Source organism: Lithobates pipiens, unplaced genomic scaffold (assembly GCF_037356315.1).
Source record: "Lithobates pipiens isolate NorthernLeopardFrog02 unplaced genomic scaffold, aLitPip1_a1.2 Scaffold_16, whole genome shotgun sequence".
In the NCBI taxonomy this organism is placed as follows: Eukaryota; Metazoa; Chordata; class Amphibia; order Anura; family Ranidae; genus Lithobates; species Lithobates pipiens.
Window position 1 is genome coordinate 62,475,535 of NW_027507748.1, and position 18,600 is coordinate 62,494,134.

Genomic DNA, 18,600 nt, shown 5'->3' on the forward strand with positions numbered 1-18,600 from the left:
TCCACCAACATTAGGGAATAGAGAAAGCACTACACAGAGTATAATGCCGCGTACACACGGGCGGACTGTATGGCCTACTTAGTCCGTCGAAACACATTTCAGCGGACAGTCCGCTCGTGTGTGGGCTTCAGCGGACTTTTTCAGCGTGCAGTCCGGAGTACTAAGTATTTCGGATTTTTCGAAATTCTGTCCGTCATACTTTGGTTTCAGCGGACAATCCGCTCGTCAGTAGGCTAGTTCGACGGACTAAGAATGGCGCATGCTCAGAAAGGATTTACACGGTGGAAGGGTGCATTGCTGTGTATTGGACTTCCTATTTCTAGTCCCGTCGTACGTGCTGTACACGTCATCGCGCAAGCTTTCGACGGACTGTTTGTGCATCCGTGTGTGGTCAAGTCCGTTCATTCGAAAGTAGGACGGACTGTCCGTCGGATTGTATGACGGACTAAGTAGGCCATACAGTCCGCCCGTGTGTACGCGGCTTAAGATCCTTTAAACATTATTCAAACATGTATGTAATGCACTTACATTACAAAGTGTCATGGCCGACACTAAGGATAGATTGTATAAATGCTCTGTAGTCAGTCCTGTTGGCTCCAGCCGCAATGCCTGCCTGGGAGCGGGGGGGATGTCACTCCAAATGTGACTCCCCCTATGCGTTTCAATGTGATGTCGTAATTTATTAAATTAAGTTTATTTTTTGGGTAACAGATATTTTTCACATGTATATGTCATATGTATAAATACTTAAACATCAGTATGGTCATATTATTCATTTTTATTCTTTGTTTACCTGAAAGTGAAGCTTTACCACATTATGGGGGTTATTTACGAAAGGCAAATCCACCGTGCACCGCAAGTGCAAACTACAAGTGCAAAGTGCACTTGAAAGTGCAGCGCTGTAAATCTGAGGGGTAGATGTGAAATGAGGGGAAGCTCTGCTGATTTTATTATCCAATCATGTGCAAGCTAAAATGCAGTTTTTTTTATTTTCCTTGCATGTTCCCCTTGGATCTACAGCAACTGCACTTCCAAGTACACTTTACACTTGTAGTGCAAAGTGGATTTGCCTTTAGTAAATAACCCCCACTATGTACTAAGACTAAGCGTGCAACTGCTCTTGCAAGGTGCTTAGACTATTTGCCTTTTGTAAAGCAACCACCGGTGACTGTCCCAACTATATATTATGCGCGTGTTATTGTGTTCCTTATACCCCCTCTAAGTTACATAAAATGGGACTTTTGGCAACCCCTCTTTGTAGTAAGTGCCACAGAGACCTTATTCACATGCTTTGACACTGCCCCAAGATTCACAGGTACCAGCCATTGAAATGATAAATTCGGTTATACAATGCTAATGTAAAATTAGAAATTCTGTGATACACCTGGTATTCTTCCTATGCTCTATGGCTGAAACTACTGTTGCAAGTGAAGTCAGTTTCCTTTGTAAATGTAATGTGGTAAAGCTTCACTTTGTAAAGAATAACCAATTAGGTGCAAGGAAAAAAAATGTATGATGGGAATCAGCAGAGCTTTACCACATTTACTAAGCTCTGGGGAAAATGATTGCAAAGTGCACAGTCTATTGTTGTACACTTGCTTTGGAAACCTTTAACCACTTCAATATCGGGCAACTTTCCCCCCTCCTGCCCAGGACAATTTTCAGGTTTCCGTGCTATCGCACTTTGAATGACAATTGCGCGGTCATACACCACTGTACCCAAACTACATTATTATAATTTTCTTCCCACAAATAGAGCTTTCTTTTGGCGGTATTTGATCACCTCTGGGGTTTTTTTTTTGCTAAACAAACTAAAAAATACAGCAATTTAAAAAAAAAAATGTTTTTCTTAATTTCTGTTATAAAATGTTGTTTTCTCCTTCACTGATGGGCACTGATGAGGCTGCACTAAAGGGCACCGATGAGGCGGCACTGATGGTCACTGATGAGGTGGCATTGATAAGGTGACACTGATGTGCACCGATAGGCTACACTTATATGCAGCACTGATGTAGAGTTGACGGGCACTGAAGAGGCTGCACTAAAGGGCACTGATGGGCACTGTTGAGGTGGAACTGATAAGGTGACACTGATGGGCATCGATAGGCTACACTGATATGCAGCACTGATGGGCACTAATAGGTGGCACTGATAGGTGGCACTGACAGGCACTGATAGGCAGCAATGATGGGCACTGGTTGGCACTGATAAGTGGCACTGATAGATGGCACTGGATAGGCAACACTGATGAGGAGCTACTGACAGGCATTACTAATTCGCATCTGAAGGGCACTGACAGGCATTACTGATGGAGCACTGATTGGCACATTTATGGGCACTGATTGACACTTTGATGGGCACTGACAGGTGTTACTGATGGGGCACAGACTGGCAGCCGATGGGCACTGATTGGCACCTCTCATGGTGGCTGCTATAATAATCAATGCGCTAATTATCAGTGCAGACTCCCCCTCTGGCAGGGAGAGCCACCGATCGGGAGTATGGCTGATGCCACACTCCCCTGGGTTGGAGGAGCCAGGAACAACCTGACTACATTGTGATTTCTCATCCACCGACTACCCATGAAAGACCAAGAACACAATTTTTCTCCCTCCAGGTCTTCAAAGGATTATGCCACAGCACAGCCACACCATGACTGGTGAAATTCCTAAAACTCAGAAAGGTCAGGCCACATAGGGAACTCCTCGTGGGAAATTTACTAGTAGAACCAATTCTATGTTCTTAAACAGTTTGCATACATTTTCTACCTGGTGCTTCTGATCTTCTATGAACTGACGTGATTCAATTCAGACTTGGTGAAAGAATGATAGAAGGATCACCCCCTCCATCCTAAAAAATATCTTCATATCACTGTGCCCAGTTATTAGCAAAGGCAGTTTGTCTGCTTGGATTCTCTACCACATGAATTCTTGCTTTAATCTTAATTTCTTTTGTTTTTATAACAAAAAAAAAAAAAACTTGTGTGAAGAGCTAACAGCTAACATTGCATGAATAAAATGTGCTGCTTATTTTGACATGTTTTGCCAATAAAACACAAAGCAATGTCCAAGTTACAGAGGATATGGGTCCCACCTCATCAGTAAGGAATGTGTCCATCATAGCAGAGATGTTCAGAGCTGCCATAGTGTTTATAGTCGTGTCTAAGGTATGACTGGCGTGAGGGTAAGGTAACCAATCGATTTAACAGTTTCAAAAAACTAAAAGTTACATTCCCGCAATGTGGGGAATGATAACTGTCACATTGGTTGCCCTCTATCAAACTGTCAAACCATCCAATGGCTGGTGTCCTAACTGATCACATGTGCAGCATCATAGCAGTTGAAGATTAAACAGAGACCAAGATGGCAGCTTCCTTGGCTGAAAACAATAGGAGGGTTTTAAAGTTTAAAGTGTTACTAAACCCAGGACCCTGCAATCACTATTTCTCATCAGCAGTTAACTGCTTAAAGTGGAAGTAAACCCTCCTATCATTTTCAGCCAAGGAAGCTGCCATCTTGGCCTCTGTTTAATCTTCAACTGCCATGTTGTTGCACATGTGATCAGTTATGACACCAGCCATTGGATGGTTTAACAGTTTGGTTGAGAGCACAACCAATGTGACAGTTACATTCCTGGCATGCCTGGAATGTAACTGTTTTTTAAAACTGTTAATTTAATGGGTTTACTTCCACTTTAAGGACTGCCCCATGTACATATACTGGGGTAGGGCGGTCCTTAAGGGCCAAATCATGTACCTGTATATGACTTCTTTCTTCAGGTCTGGGGCACGCATGCCGCCAACCCACTGCCACTGTGATTGGACACAGTGGTAGTCAATCAGCAGGTTCAGCAGACACGATGTCCACTGGGACCCGCTGATAGTTCCCGAGGCAGGCAGAACGACGCTCTGCTTATGTAAACAAGGCAGAGGGGAAGATGGAGATCTTGTGTTTCTGTAAAGCAGGAACACGGATCTCTGTCTTTCCCCAGTCAAAGCATTCCCCACACAGTTAGCAAGCAATCCCTAGGAGCAAATTTAACCCTTTGATCACCCCTGATGTTAACCCCTTCCCTGCCAGTGTCATTAGTACAGTGACAGTCACTTTAATTGATTCTGGTCTTCGGTGGTTGAAATTCCCACCAGGACCATTTTCTCTTTCTCCTTGTTTCTTTTTTGTGCACTTTTACACACTTTTTCCACTTTTGATTTAAATTTTCCTTCTTTTCTTTTTTGTCTCACCTCATCATTATTTTTCCAACTTGATGCTTAATTCTTTTAATTTATAATTTTTTTAAATAATATTTTCTAATCATAATTGGATAATTTAGGCAATATCATTCACGTTTCACACAATTATGTCTTGGCACTTTATGACACTAATTAACATATTAGGATTTTTTTTTTCACTTTTATACCTTTTATATAAAATCATCACCAACATATCCCCTATTTTTCCTCTACCATTTTTAACATGATGATCATCCTTCAAACCTACAATGTAAGGTTTTAATAAACTATAAAATAATCACTGGGACCGGTATTTGGAAATTCCTCCTTTCTCCATTGGCTTCCTTTAATGCGGCTTCTTGTTAGCTACATGTGAGTGGATCTCCCCCATTAAAGCATGTACGGCACGAGGGTACGGGATCTGACTGATTTTTAAGCAAACTCCAGCCAGGAGAGTGTCCTTTATTGGTAAATATTGTCTATATTGTCGATATATGAATAATGATTGTATATATGTCTTTTGACAGCAAGACTTTGACCATGTTGAAACGCGTTGGGAATTAGCATTTTAAATACTGACAAATATTGTTGCATGATTGTAATAGTGTAAAATTGAATATTCACACACATTTTTTGACCGGAGCTCATATTTTAAGTGTTTATGTGTGTTCATGATTTGTTGTTACAATTTCTAATAAAATCCTTTAAAACAATCTAATGGTTTGATCTCTGCTGTGGAAAAACCCCACTGGGGGAGACTTTTCCATGTTATAGTACAGTGACAGTGCATTTTTTTAACACTATATTGGTGTCACTGGTCCCCAAAAAGTGTCACTTAGTGCCAGATTTTTCCGCTGAAATGTCACAGTCCCGCTAAAAATCGGTGATCGCCGCCATTACTAGTAAAAATAAAATAAAACGTCCATAAATCTATTCCATAGTTTGTGCTAAAACTTTTGCGCAAACCAATCAACATACGCTTATTGGGATTTTTTATACCAATATCAAATACCAATTGCGCAATTGTCAGTTAAGGAACCGCAGTGCAGTATCGCAAATAATGGTCTGGTCATGAAGGGGGGGAGTGGGGGTGAACCTTTCGCAACTGAAGTGGTTAAAGCAGTCTTGTGACTTCTATCAGTATCCAGCAGAGCACTGGTTAAAGCTTGTACCAAAATTCTGCCTGGGGTTGTTCAAAGCAAAGGGAGTTTCAGTGCAAGCCCACATGTAACAGTACCCAAGAACAATGATCTTGGGTGGTGACAAATGTTCTGTCCCAATCAAGAAAAACAAACAAAGTGCCGTATGATCTATTTTTGTTGCCAAAAAGCAGCATTTAAGTCAACAGTTAATTGATGCTTCTTTAAAGTATGTACAAAAAAGTGCGCTGTTGCTTGTGAGCCCTAAGCAATAAGAGTTAGGCCTTATTCACACTGGAACTGTCAAGCATGTAAATCCACTGTGTTGTGCTAATTAGCCAGTTCCCGACCGACGCACGCCGATGTACGTTGGCAGAATGGCACGGGCAGGCATATTGGCGTACAGGTACATCCATTTTGAAATGGCGCCCTGCCATCGCGTGCGTGCCGCCAGTGGCACGCTCGCGTGCTGGTTGGGACCCCCGTGAGTCCGGACGTGGGTCCCGCAGACTCGATTGCCGTGGGGATACCCGTGATTGTCTCACGGGGCGGCTGAATGGGGAGATGCCGTTGTAAACAGCATCTCGCCGTTCTGCCTAGCAACAAGTGATGCTGATCTCTGCTCCATGTGATTGGAGCAGAGATCAGTGTTCACTAACAGAAAGCCCAGCCCCCCACAGTTAGTAACACGCCCCTAGGAACACTTAATCCCTACACTGCCACCCCCTGGTTAACCCCTTTACTGCCAGTGTCATTTACACAGGAATCAATGCACTTGTATAGCATTGATTGCTGTATAAATGGCAATGGTCCCAAAAATGTGTCAAAAATGCATGGGTGCATGGCTTGGGTGGGAGTTCCCACACTTTTTTCCCCAGGACTTGACCCCTGATCAGTAGCCACAGGAATGTAGCTGGACATTGAACTTTTGCTACACAACCAAGGGGCTTTGGGTTCCTGTCTGTAATGGGCCATTGTCTTTAATCTTACTATCAGATCTTCATACAGTGTCCCAGCTGAGTGTCTGTAGGCAAGTGAGTGCTGGAGGAAGAAGTGGAGTGTATAGAGAGACTGCATATAGGACTGTATATAGGAAAAGTTGTCCCTGAAGTTGTTCTGAAGTCAAGTGGGCATCCCATAATCTCCAGTCTCTATCCAAGTTTATAACCCTCAATAAAACAAAAAATACAAAGTCACTGACTGTTCTCTGACACTGAGTGCTTGTGGAAATTTGGTGTGCCTGGCTATGTAGGGTGGGGAATCCCATTCTATCTGCGGCCCTTAAGGGGGTTGCGCTACAAAATGTAGCCCAGATAGGGGCTGCCTTCACCTATTATAGCCGATGACAAAACTGTAAAAGCAGACCTGTTGGGGAATTTCCCATCCGTGTTACCGCTGACACATAAGTAATGCAGAACAAGCTAGTACTGCACTGTATATTTGTTTTAAAGAACCTCTTCTACCTTTAAGTAGGAGTTAAGAATGTCATATTTTGACATGTCCTGTTGCTGGTAATGAGATCTCAGCAAGGGGTACAGTGCTGGGATGAGTGATTTTATTTCATGAGTGTGGAATTTCTGCCACAGCTTTCACAGACCAATAAAAAGCCATTGTTCAGTGTTTATTTAGCTTGTTTACTATAAGAGAACCCGTACAGAACACTTGGCTCTTGGGACGATGCATGTACTGGTGTACTTACACATTAGATGACCAAGGCCATCGCTGGAGATAACAGACCATCACTAGAGTGCAAACAGAATCACAGTTTGGAAAGGTTTGGACTTTTGAATCCATAATCAGTTAAATAAATTGTACCCTGGGCTATGTCCTTGGGCCCAAATGTGGGGAATTGTCCCGAGCCCAAAAACACTACCTTCTCATTTTCTTTGTACATGCAACTATGTTTGTGTCTTTGCTACATCATCTGTTGAATTAAAATGTTACTAAAACCACAACAGTAAAATCGGTTTGTATATGCAGTAAAGCATGCTGGTTATACTCACCGTGGAACCTAAGGGGTTAATCCTGTGCATTGTGTAAAAAGGCTGTAGAAGATCCTGTCTTCTCTGATCCTCCCCTTCTTCCACAGTCCCCACTCCATCTCATGATAGAACAGAGGCCAGGCGTCAAGTTGCATATGCTTGGTTTGGTGTGTATTGCTAGAGAATGTTTTTTTTTTATTGGGAGAGTGTATGTGATCAGCAAAGGGCCAATCAGCACTGTCCAAAAAGAAGGTCAGGGGTCCTGCATCCTTATAGGACAGTCAGAGCAGAATGAAAACTCCTCCTACAAGCTTCAACCAGACACTGATGAAAGTCACAAGACTGTTATATACTCAGTGGCGGATGGTGGTCTTTTTTTGGGGGGGAGGGCAAACAACAGGTCACCTGCACCCCTCTACCACCCCCTTGGTCAGTCGGTCATCCAGCCCGGCACTAACCCCATCAAGGTTGCGGGCAGGCAGCGTTCATACTGGCTATGGGCAGCTCCTGTGTTCTCTCCTCCTCTTCTACATCACGGCGGCTTCCGTGGTTGTGTTTCCTCCTTCCTCCTCCTAGGTCTGTCCTTTCAGCCAATCGGGTGACTCGCTTCCTGAGGGAGGAGGATCGGTGTGTGGCAATAGTAAATATTCATTCACTAATGTCACACAACTGGGTGGGCTCGGAGCGCAGTGCACTGTGCCCCGAGTCCACCCTTTTTTGATGCCTATTGGAGCCTCTGGCTCTAATCACATGCTTCAAAAAAAAAAAAAACACCCCCCATTGGAATCTATGTGTTCGACACCCAGTATGTAGATCAGGGGGCCGGACGCATTGATGGGGGGGGGGTGTCCATGCGTATTTAATGAATGGGCCGCCTGGTCCCCATTGGAAGATTTCCTCTCTAATACTTTTCTGGGGACAACCAAAAATTTGTGACTTTCTGTTACTTTTACTTTCAGTGATAATGGTAAACAGGACAAACAGAGAGGCTGAGTCTCCCTAACAGGGACAAAGACTGCAATAAGACCTGACAGGGGGTCTAATCCCTCTCCACTTCATCCAACACTCAAAAAAAGTGACGGTTATCCGCATTCCTCTACTCATACTGACAGGGGCAAGTAGAGGAGAGCCGATAAGTGTCTCTCCTGACCTGGAGGATCTGCACTGATAATCAGCACAGTGATTATCAGTGCAGCCCCATCAGCAGTGCCCATCAGTGATGCCTATCAGTGCCTTCTATCAGTGCACACCAGTGTTGCCTATCAGTGCCCATAAAGGCTGCCCATCAGTGCCACCTATCAGTGCCCATAAAGGCTGCCCATCAGTGCCACCTATCAGTGCTGCCTATCGGTGCCCATAAATGTTGCCCACCATTGCTGCCTATCGGTACCCATCATTGCTGCCTATCAGTGCCCAAAAAACTTTTTTTCGCCAACATTTTTGGTCTTTTTTTTTTTTAGCAAAAAATTAAAAACCCCAGTGGTGCACAAAGCAAGGACAAGGATGACAGAGTTTGGGGTGGAGGAACTTGACTGGCCTGCACAGAGTCCTGACCTTACGGACTTAGACTGGGATGGCATTAAAGTTCAGGTGAGTGTAAAGGCAGGTGTCATTTCTTGAGGCCTGCAAATACCAGACAGTCTGGGGTATTTAGTAAGAGGCATGGTGAGTTATTTGTAAGTTGTAATTTTTTGTCACAATTTTTGGCAAAATTTAAGAAATAAAAAAATTTCACAATTTCTTTTTCAATATTCTCTCCATAAGATGCACAGATATTTCCCCCATTTTTTTTGGAGGGGGGAAGAAGGTGCGTCTTAAGGAGCGGAAAATACGGTAATCTGGTTGGCCATAAATTACTGCTTTTTTCAATCAGCCAGCGGGCGGATCGGAAAAAATTAATGAAATCCCCACCCCCATCTGTTCACATAAAAAAAAAACCCTAACGAAGCACGGTTATATAGAAATGTAACAGAACCACACGACAAGTATTATTGGTGGTAGATGAGTGCTGGTAGGTGAAGCCTGAGGGAAGCACCAGTACGCTGGGGGTAGAGGGTGGGGGAGTGAGTGAGGAAGCTTTACTGCCCACACTCACCCCATATAGCCTGACAAGAGGTGTAGCACCCCCTCTTTCTGGTAGGTGAGGCAGGCAGCAGAGCCTGGGAAAAGGCATTGCCACCCTTGGTGGTAGATGAGTGGGTGAGACGGAGCCTGACAAGAGGCATTCCCCCCCGTGGTGGTGGATTAGTGGGTGTAGCAGAGCCTAAGAGGCATTGCCATACTTGGGGGTAGATGAGTGCATGTATTGGGTTCTGGGGAGACAGTTGATCCAGAGGAAGGTGAAAAACCCAAGCATAGCATAATCCAATATGCTACAGCTGGGAAAAAAATTCCTTCGTGATCTTCCAAGGATCAACTTTACCTATAAATGTCAGTACCCAGTCAGGTAGACAGGGCCTGCAGTAAGCACCCCCACCCTGGGTGTGGGGGAGGGCAGGCAATTGGAGCCCCACCCTCGGTGGTAGGTGAGTAGGGGTAGCGAAGCCTGATAGAAGGCTTTGCCACCCTTGGTGGTAAATGAGTGTGTGTAGGTGGTGCCTGAGGGAAGCACTAGTACATTGGGTGTGAGGGAGTGAGGATAGATGAAACTTGGGGGGGGGAGCTCCACTGCCCACACTTACCCCATACCCAGGGTGGTAGCACCCCCTCTTGGTGGTAGGTGAGGTAGCAGGGCCTGGAAAAGGCAAGTGGATCAGTGGGTGTAGCAGAGCCTAAGAGGCATTGCCACCCTTGGTGGTAGATGAATGCATGTATTGGGTTCTGGGGAGAGGCAGTTGATTCAGAGGAAGTCGAAAGACCCCAGCATAGCATGATCCAATGTGCTACAGCTGGGGAAAAAATTCCTTCCCGATCCCCCGAGAGGCAATCGATTATTCCTTTGATCAACTTTACCTATAAATGTTAGAACCCAGTCAGGTAGGTGGGGCCTGCGGTAAGCATTATCACCCTGGGTGTGGGGGAGGGTGGACAATTGGAGCCCCACACTCGGTGGTAGGTGAGTGGGGGTAGCGGAGCCTCATAAGAGGCATTGCTACCCTTGGTGGCAGATGAGTGGGTGTAGCAGAGCCTGATAAGAGGCATTACCACCCTTGGTGGTAGATTAGTGCAGATCGTTGAGGCCTGAGGGAAGCACAAGTAACCTGGAGTGGGGGAGTGAGGACAGATGAAACTTGGGGGGAAGCTCCACTGCCCACACGTACCCCACACCCAGGGTGGTAGCACCCCCTCTTGGTGGTATGTGAGTTAGCAGAGCCTGGAAAAGGCATTGACACTGTTGGTGGTAGATAAGTGGGTGTAGTGGAGCCTGATAAGAGGCACTGCCACCCTTGGTGGTAGATGAGTGCAGTTTGGTGGGGCCTGAGGGAAGCACCAGTACGCTGGATGTTAGGGAGTGAGGGCAGATAAAACTTTGGGGGGAAGCTTCACTGCCCAAACTCACTCCATACCCAGGATGGTGGCAACCCCTCTTGCTGGTAGGTGAGGCAGGTAGCAGAACCTGATAAGAGGCATTGCCACCCTTAGTGGTAGATGAGTGGATGTAGCAGAGCCTGATAAAAGGCATTGCCACCCTTGGTGGTAGAGGAGTGCAGTTTGGTGAGGCCTGCGAGAAGCACCAGTACACTGGGAATATTGTATTAAATAAATAAAAAACCCACTTACAAACTCAGAGTAAGTTAGGCCTTAAGTTGGTTGTGCCGGCCGGACCGACATGCTGACGTCACCTCGTGTCTGTGTATGATCCAGGGAGGACGGGCTTTTTGTGGTGTGTGTCCGGCCGGCGCAACCAACTTAAGACCTGATTTACTCTGAGTTTGTAAGTGGGTTTTTATTTATTTAATACAATTAAAATTAGGGTTTTTCACTATTTGAAGCCTTCTTATTTTCTATATACATCGATACTCACCCATGAGCTTGGATTGATTGGGGTTTATTTGGAGGCAGTTGTCCATGTTTTATGCAGTGGAGGCCATATGTACCAGCGGAGGAATGTGATGGCTGGAGAAGCTGCTATATTATTCTTATGCTGTTTGTAACCTTCTGGATTGGGGGTCAGAATCTTCTGGTAAGGAGCCATTCTTCACATAGCTGGTGGTAGATTTGACACGGCTCACAATTTCTGAAGATATTTGTGGATGGACTTTTATTTCATTTTTTTGTTTTACAGTTTTACAAATTACAGTTTTGCTGGACTTTATTCTGTGGGACTCATTTTTCAATTTTTATTTTTGATTTATTAATTTGAGATTGATTTTGATTTGATTCTTTTCAGTGCGATTTGAGCCCATTCATTTTGTATGGACTCAAATTACACTGTAAAGGTATTGGTACTCGCCAGTAAAAAAAAACGCTATCAGTGCAACCCTAGTCAAAAGTATATGGGTAACCCTCCAAATTAATGAGTTTAGGTGTTTCCAGTGAAAAGTACTATTTATGCTTCAAAATACAAAGACATTTTACATATTTTGATTTACTAACCTAACTCAATTTTGGAGAAGGTCTTTTTCAATTCCAGCATGACTGTGACCATATGCACAATGGCAGCTCCATCAAGACATAGTTTGAGGAGTTGGGTGCAGGCAATCTCAAGTGGCCAGCACCGAGCCATGACCTCAACCCTACAGAAGAGCTTTGGAATGAATGTAGATTGAGAGCCAGCTATTGTCATACAATATCAGAAACACTCTAAAATCTCATGGAAAGTCCTCCCAGTAGAATGAAGGCTGTTCTAACCACAGCGTAGGAGGAGGGGTTATTGGTGACACGACCATGGATTTCGATTAGGATGTCCAAAAACCTTATCTAGGTATTAATGTCCACACACCTTTAACCATATACGGTAGTTTATGACCTAGTAATATATGTTACGTTACTTCTGAAAGCATAAACTGTTATCCAGTGAAAAGGGAGACATAATACACAGACAGAATAGACTCTTAAATAATATACATAAATATTGAATTTATTTCCAATATATTATTTTCCTCAGTAGTACACATATTTTGAAATTAAAAGTCCACCAGTGGCTCTATTAGCTTTAAATATGGATGGAAATGTTTAGGTGTGTTCAGAAGGTTATTGGCAAACTGTTGTGCCTTATCAAGACAAACTGGCATCAGTAAGGTACAGAGGGATGACTTGCAAGAACTGTACGGGTATTACACATTCAAAATTCTTTCAATTGGACATTTAGCACAGTTATTGGTTCCCATTTTGTAAAGATAATCTGCCAAGTAAACATACAACAGAGACAGGATCTATTCAATCACATTTATAGACACCAAATCCCCTTTACGCAAGAACAATGTCAAGTTTTTTGATTGCTGAAAAGAAGAGCGGGCAGCCACTCCCTGGAGCCTGGGAATTGTGAGGTCAGTATGTCTTGAGCATTAAACTGAGTCTTTGTCCCAGGAAAAACTGAACTCCAGATATGATATGTATTGCATATACATTGATCCAGCTGGGACCAACGTAAGTGTTCATATTTTATACCTGAAGGACCGCTGTGGAAGCAGCATCAACTACTATGGTGATTGCAGGCTTCCCCAGCGGTCCCTCAGGTATGAAATATTCACACTTACATTGGTCCCAGCTGGATATGCAATATAGATCATACCTGGAGTTCAGTTTTATCCTGAGATAGAGACTCTCTTCTAATACTCAAGTTATCCAGACCTCACAGATTGCAGTGCTTGTCCGCTCTTACTTTCAGCCCGGTGGTCAGTATGCAGAGGTCATAGGACCCAGGACATTGCAGCTATCACTGAAGAAGTGCCAAAAACTACAGTGATTGTCAGCTTCCCCAGCAGTCCTTCAGATATAAAATATGCATACTTACATTGGCCCAAGCTTGACCTATTACAGTTGTGCTCATAATTTTACATACCCTGACAGATTTTATGATTTCTTGGCCATTTGTCAGATAATATGAATGATAACACAAAGACATTTATTTCACTCATGGTTAGTGTCTGGCTGAGATTGTTTATTATCAATCAACTCTTTTTAAATCATAATGACAACAAAAACTACCCAAATGAACGTGAGCCAAAGTTTACATACCCTGGTGATTTTGGTCTGATAACATGCACACAAGTTGACATAAAGGAGTTTGAATGGCTATTAAAGGTAACCATCCTCACCTGTGATATGTTTGCTTGTAATTAGTGTGTGTGTATAAAAGGTCAATCAGTTTCTGGACTCCTGACAGACCCTTGCATCATTCATCCAGTGCTGCACTGACATTTCTGGGTCTGAGTCATGGGGAAAGCAAAATAATTGTCAAAGGATCTGCGTGAAAAGATAATTGAACTGTATAAAACAAGAAAGGGACACAAAAAGATATTCAAGTAATTGAGAATGCCAATCAGCAGTGTTCAAACTCTAATCAAGAAGTGGAAAATGAGGAGTTTTGTTGAAACCAAACCATGGTCAGGTAGACCAACTAAAATTTCAGCCACAACAGCCAGGAAAATTGTTCGGGATGCAAAGAAAAACCCACAAATAACTTCAGGTGAAATACAGGACTATCTGAAAACATGTGGTGTGAAGATGCATAATAAGGAGACACTTGAAGAAAGATGAGTTGCATGATCGAGTCGCCAGAATAAAGCCATTACTACACAAATGCCACAAAGTATCCCGCTTACAATTTTGCCAAACAGCACAGAGACAAGCCTCAAATCTTCTGGCACAAAGTCATTTGGTGTGATGAGACCAAAATTTTGCTTTTTCGCCACAACCATAAACGCTTCATTTGGAGAGGAGTCAGCAAGACCTATTATGAAAGGTACACCATTCCTACTGTAAAACACGGAGGTGGATCACTGATGTTTTGGGGATGTGTGAGCTACAAAGGCACAGGAAATTTGCTCAAAATTGTCAGCCAGGAAGCTGCGCATGGGACATACTTGGACATTCCAACATGACAATGATCCAAAACACAAGGCCATGGTGATCTGTCATTGGCTACAGCAGAATAAAGTGAAGGTTCTGGAGTGGCCATCTCAGTCTCCTGACCTCAATATCATTGAGCCACTCTGGGGGGGATTTCTCAAACGTGCAATGCATGCGAGACAGCCCAAGAATTTACAAGAACTGAAGGCTTTTTGCGAAGAGGAATGGGCAGCTTTACCATCTGAGAAGATAGAGAGCATTATCCACAAATACCACAAAAGACTACAAGCTGTCATTGATGTTAAAGGGGGCAATGCACGGTATTGAGAACTGGGGTATGTAAACTTTTGATCAGGGTCATTTGGGTAGTTTCTGTTGTCATTATGATTTAAAAAGAGTAAACATAGCTGATTGATGGCATCAGCCATTGGCTTCAATGGCTTCAGCCAAACACTAACCCCTGTTCTTTACGAAGCACAGAACACCTTGCACATGTCATACTATAACTATATAAAATATATATACATATATTTTTTTCAGAAGTCCTTCACTGATGGTCTCAGCACTTATGGTCACTCTACTTCCATACTTGAAATCTATATCCCCTGGATGATTTTCTTGCTGGACAGCAGGCCTCTCACACCACCTCAGCTCCCGTTGGAGATGCCCCCTGAGGGGGGGGCGGATCTACAGTGCCACACTTTTATTTTATTATATAGCCAACCTTGTAAGTAGGGTAGAGAGTTGGTTTTTATAATTTGTTTTATTTTATTTTATATAATTTTTATTTATTCCTTGGATAGGATCAAATCATACAGCAACTCCTTCTATTATATTTTATTGAACGCATGCGTATTCTCCTGAAGAGTGGATCAATCCACGATATTCATAGAGCTATTATATGCCACGTCCCTATGATTCAATTGATATCTGTCAGTATGTATAATTTTTGATATTAATCCTTTATAATCATGTGGCAACCCGTCTACATTGTATGCATAGATATAAATTTTTATGAATTGTACCAGTTATTATAATTGTATTGGATATACACTTACTCATGATTGTGCGTTTGTATGTTAATTTATACAATAAACTGAATTCTTTATACCTATGTGCTTCATTCAAAGTCCCAATCCCATTTACCCTCTTTTTTTTGACATATAGATAGGGATGGAGGCAATTGACCTTACCAGGTCACCGCTTCATATAAAGTCCCAACTGTTCTCCTTTTTCCTATAGCAAACACTAACCATGAGTGAAAGAAAAGTTTTTGTTAGCATTCATATTCTGAAAAATGGCCACTAATCATAAATTCTGCAGGTTATGTAAACTTATACAACTTTATATGCATTAGGGTTCAGGGCTGGACTGGGACAAAAATTTGGCCCTGGACTTCATCCAGACTGGCCCACTTTAATTTTGCAAACACGCAAATAACAGTATATAAACTGTATGCAATTGCGCAAAAAAGCCCCTAGAGAGCCCCCTTACATCAGGGTTCCCAGAGAGCCCCTCCTTACATTTGGGTCCCCAGAGAGCCCCCCACTTACATCGGGGTCCCCAGAGAGCCTCTCCTTACATCAGGGTCCCCATATAGCCTTCCCCTTACATCAGGGTCCCCAGAGAGCCCCTCTTACATCAGAGTCCCCAGAGATCATCCGCCTTACATCAGGGTCCCTAGAGATCCAACCCCTTACATCCGGGTCCCCACAGAGCCCCCCCCTTACATCCGGGGTCCACAGAGAGCCTCTCTCTTATATCAGGTTCCCCAGAGAGCCCCTGGCTTACATCAGGGTCCCCAGAGAGCCCCTCCTTACATCAGGGTCACCAGAAAGAGGGCAGGTAGTGGGCCGGGACCCTGTGGTTGGGGACTCCTGGACTGACTTGGGGCTATGGGCCCCAGATTCGGGGCTATAGCCCCAAAAGTCCCCCCCAGCGATGCCACTGTCTGTCACTGAAACCGGCCCACTGAGCCATCGGCCCACCGGGAAACTCCCTATAGTCCCTATGGCCAGTACATGCCTGTTAGGGTTCATACCTTGAGTTCAGCTTTAAATTTATCAGCAGTAGGAGTGAGACTTCCCAATAATAAGTATGGCAGGTTGAATTTGTCACCACATATCCCCAAAAAATATTAGGAGCCAGCAGCAAAATCTGCCCATGAAAACTGAAAAGCATCCATCCATCCATAACTAAAAAATATTAGATTTGGGATGACAGACCCTTCAAAGAAAACCTGTACAGAGAGCAATATGTTGGCTGCCATTTCTGATCTCTATTGAAAATGTGAATTGCCTTTCAGCTATGCCAACTAAATGGGAGTTCTGTCTTCACAAGCTGCATGCCTGTTCCAAGCAAATGACCCAGACAGCATTCAAAAACTAAAAACAAGAATGTAACCAACATTTTAAGATGGAGGTCATCATGGAGCAGCCTCTGTATTTCTCTCAAGGTTTTCTTTAATTAGCATTGTACTCACATTTGTATTTGCATTATGCCAAATAAACCAATGGGGAAAAGGTTTTTAGAATGGAAACAAACATATTATTGGTTGATATGGCTTAGTTCTAATATCCTCAAAATGTGGTGTTAATAATTGATGCTACAGGGCTGAGTAATGTCCTATAGGTAACAAGGAACACATTATGGAAAATGTCTCTGAATAACTTTACATAGATAAATATAACTCCGTACAAAAATATAAAAGCATCTTGAAATTATATCATCTGTAGTCATTTTTAAAAATTCTGCTTTTTTTAGTAAAACAAAACAATTACATTTCCCTTCACAGAAGGAATTAGAAGTGGTCAACCTTCAGCTCACCATCTATGGAGAAAGTACAGGTCTCAAACTAAAATGGGTTTATAGCTGCCAATCAGATATGAGCTTTTATGTTTTTTACTAACAGAATACAAAAGTAAGCATCTGATTGGTTGTTATGAAAACCACATATCCTCTTATACTGTCCCGATACATAAGGACTGAAAACACAATACTGCAAATATGATGGGACAGACCTTTCTAAAGCGCCTTGGCCAAGACTGCTGTACTTTACCTGAACTGTATCTTTATAGGCCTCAGGATTGAACTGCTGCTCACCAACCAATCAGATAGTCCATTTTATAATTCTAGTGTAGGACTGGAAAACGAAAGGGAAAATCTAACTGGTAGTTGTGGGATGCAAGATGTTCAAATGCTTTCAGTCAAAAGGTTCTGAAGGACACATTTTAGTTAAAGGAATGGAATTGTGAGTCTGTTAGGTGGGAGATCAAGGCCGCTGTTCATCCAGATCTCTTGGATAATTTGTTCTCTTCTTTCAATCCTTTCGGCAAGATCTGCTGCATCTGAGCTGCTATAGAGTGGACGTGGCACTTTGCACATCTCGCGGAATTCCTCAGAAAAGCGAGACTTGTTGGAGGACTCGTCCTCTTCTTGCTCTTCGCTGCTGTACTCCTCTGACTCTTCAGAGTCCTGATCCTGCACTACCTGTCCGTTCATCTTCTGAGGGGAGCGCCAGTCCCTTCTCCATGATATGTGGACCACCAGAGCAAACAGAGTGATGATCAGTCCAACACAAACACTGGATACAAAGAACAAAGCCGCTGTTTCTGGATGATCTAAATTTAGAGGTAGGCATATCAGTAATATGTTGTACAGTGTTATTGTGAATTTAGCAATATACCCAATTTGTATACAGCACCAAATATCTTGAATTCTGTACCAGTATGTGAACTTTCTACAATAATAACCAGTTCAGATCTCATACCTGTATATGCCTTAGGCCAAAGAAATGTTTACATTTCTGCAATAGGCATATTGATTCGGCAATAACTCATTAACAAATCATTACTTAAGATGAATTCCAGGTATGGATATTTTCCCATAGTTACAATAGTCCCGCATGTACCAATGTAACTATGTACATACCTGTGGGATCCCCCAGAAGCTGGAAACCACTGTAGTAGGCACTGCTACTACAGTGATCTCCAGTGGTTTTTGGGTGGGTGCAGCAGGACAAGACCTACTACATATTCCATATGTACTTTGATAAAGCTTTTTTTATTGGCTGTGTGTAGTACACCTAGTATCCACAGCAGGTTAAAAGTGAACTTACAGTGCATTTTGGAAAATATTTACAGCGCTTCACTTTTTCCACATTTTGTTATGTTACAGCCTTATTCCGAAATCAATAAAATTCATTCTTTTTCTCAAATTTCTACAAACAATACCCCATAATGACAACATGAAAGTTTGTTTTAAAACTTTTGCTAATTTATTAACCACCTCAATACAG

General features: G+C 43.0%; 1 protein-coding gene across 3 annotated transcripts in view; it reads right to left on the minus strand.

Annotated features, from left to right (window-relative positions):
• Nucleotides 1-12,348: 12,348 nt before the first annotated feature.
• Nucleotides 12,349-18,600, minus strand: part of EVA1C (eva-1 homolog C) — a 108,508-nt gene continuing 102,256 nt past the window's right edge. For all 3 annotated transcript variants that reach the window (XM_077479986.1, XM_077479985.1, XM_077479984.1), the window contains one exon: nt 12,349-17,923. In XM_077479986.1, coding sequence (XP_077336112.1) covers nt 17,538-17,923 — 386 coding nt within the window. In that variant the 3' untranslated portion in view covers nt 12,349-17,537. The remainder of the gene's footprint in view (nt 17,924-18,600) is intronic.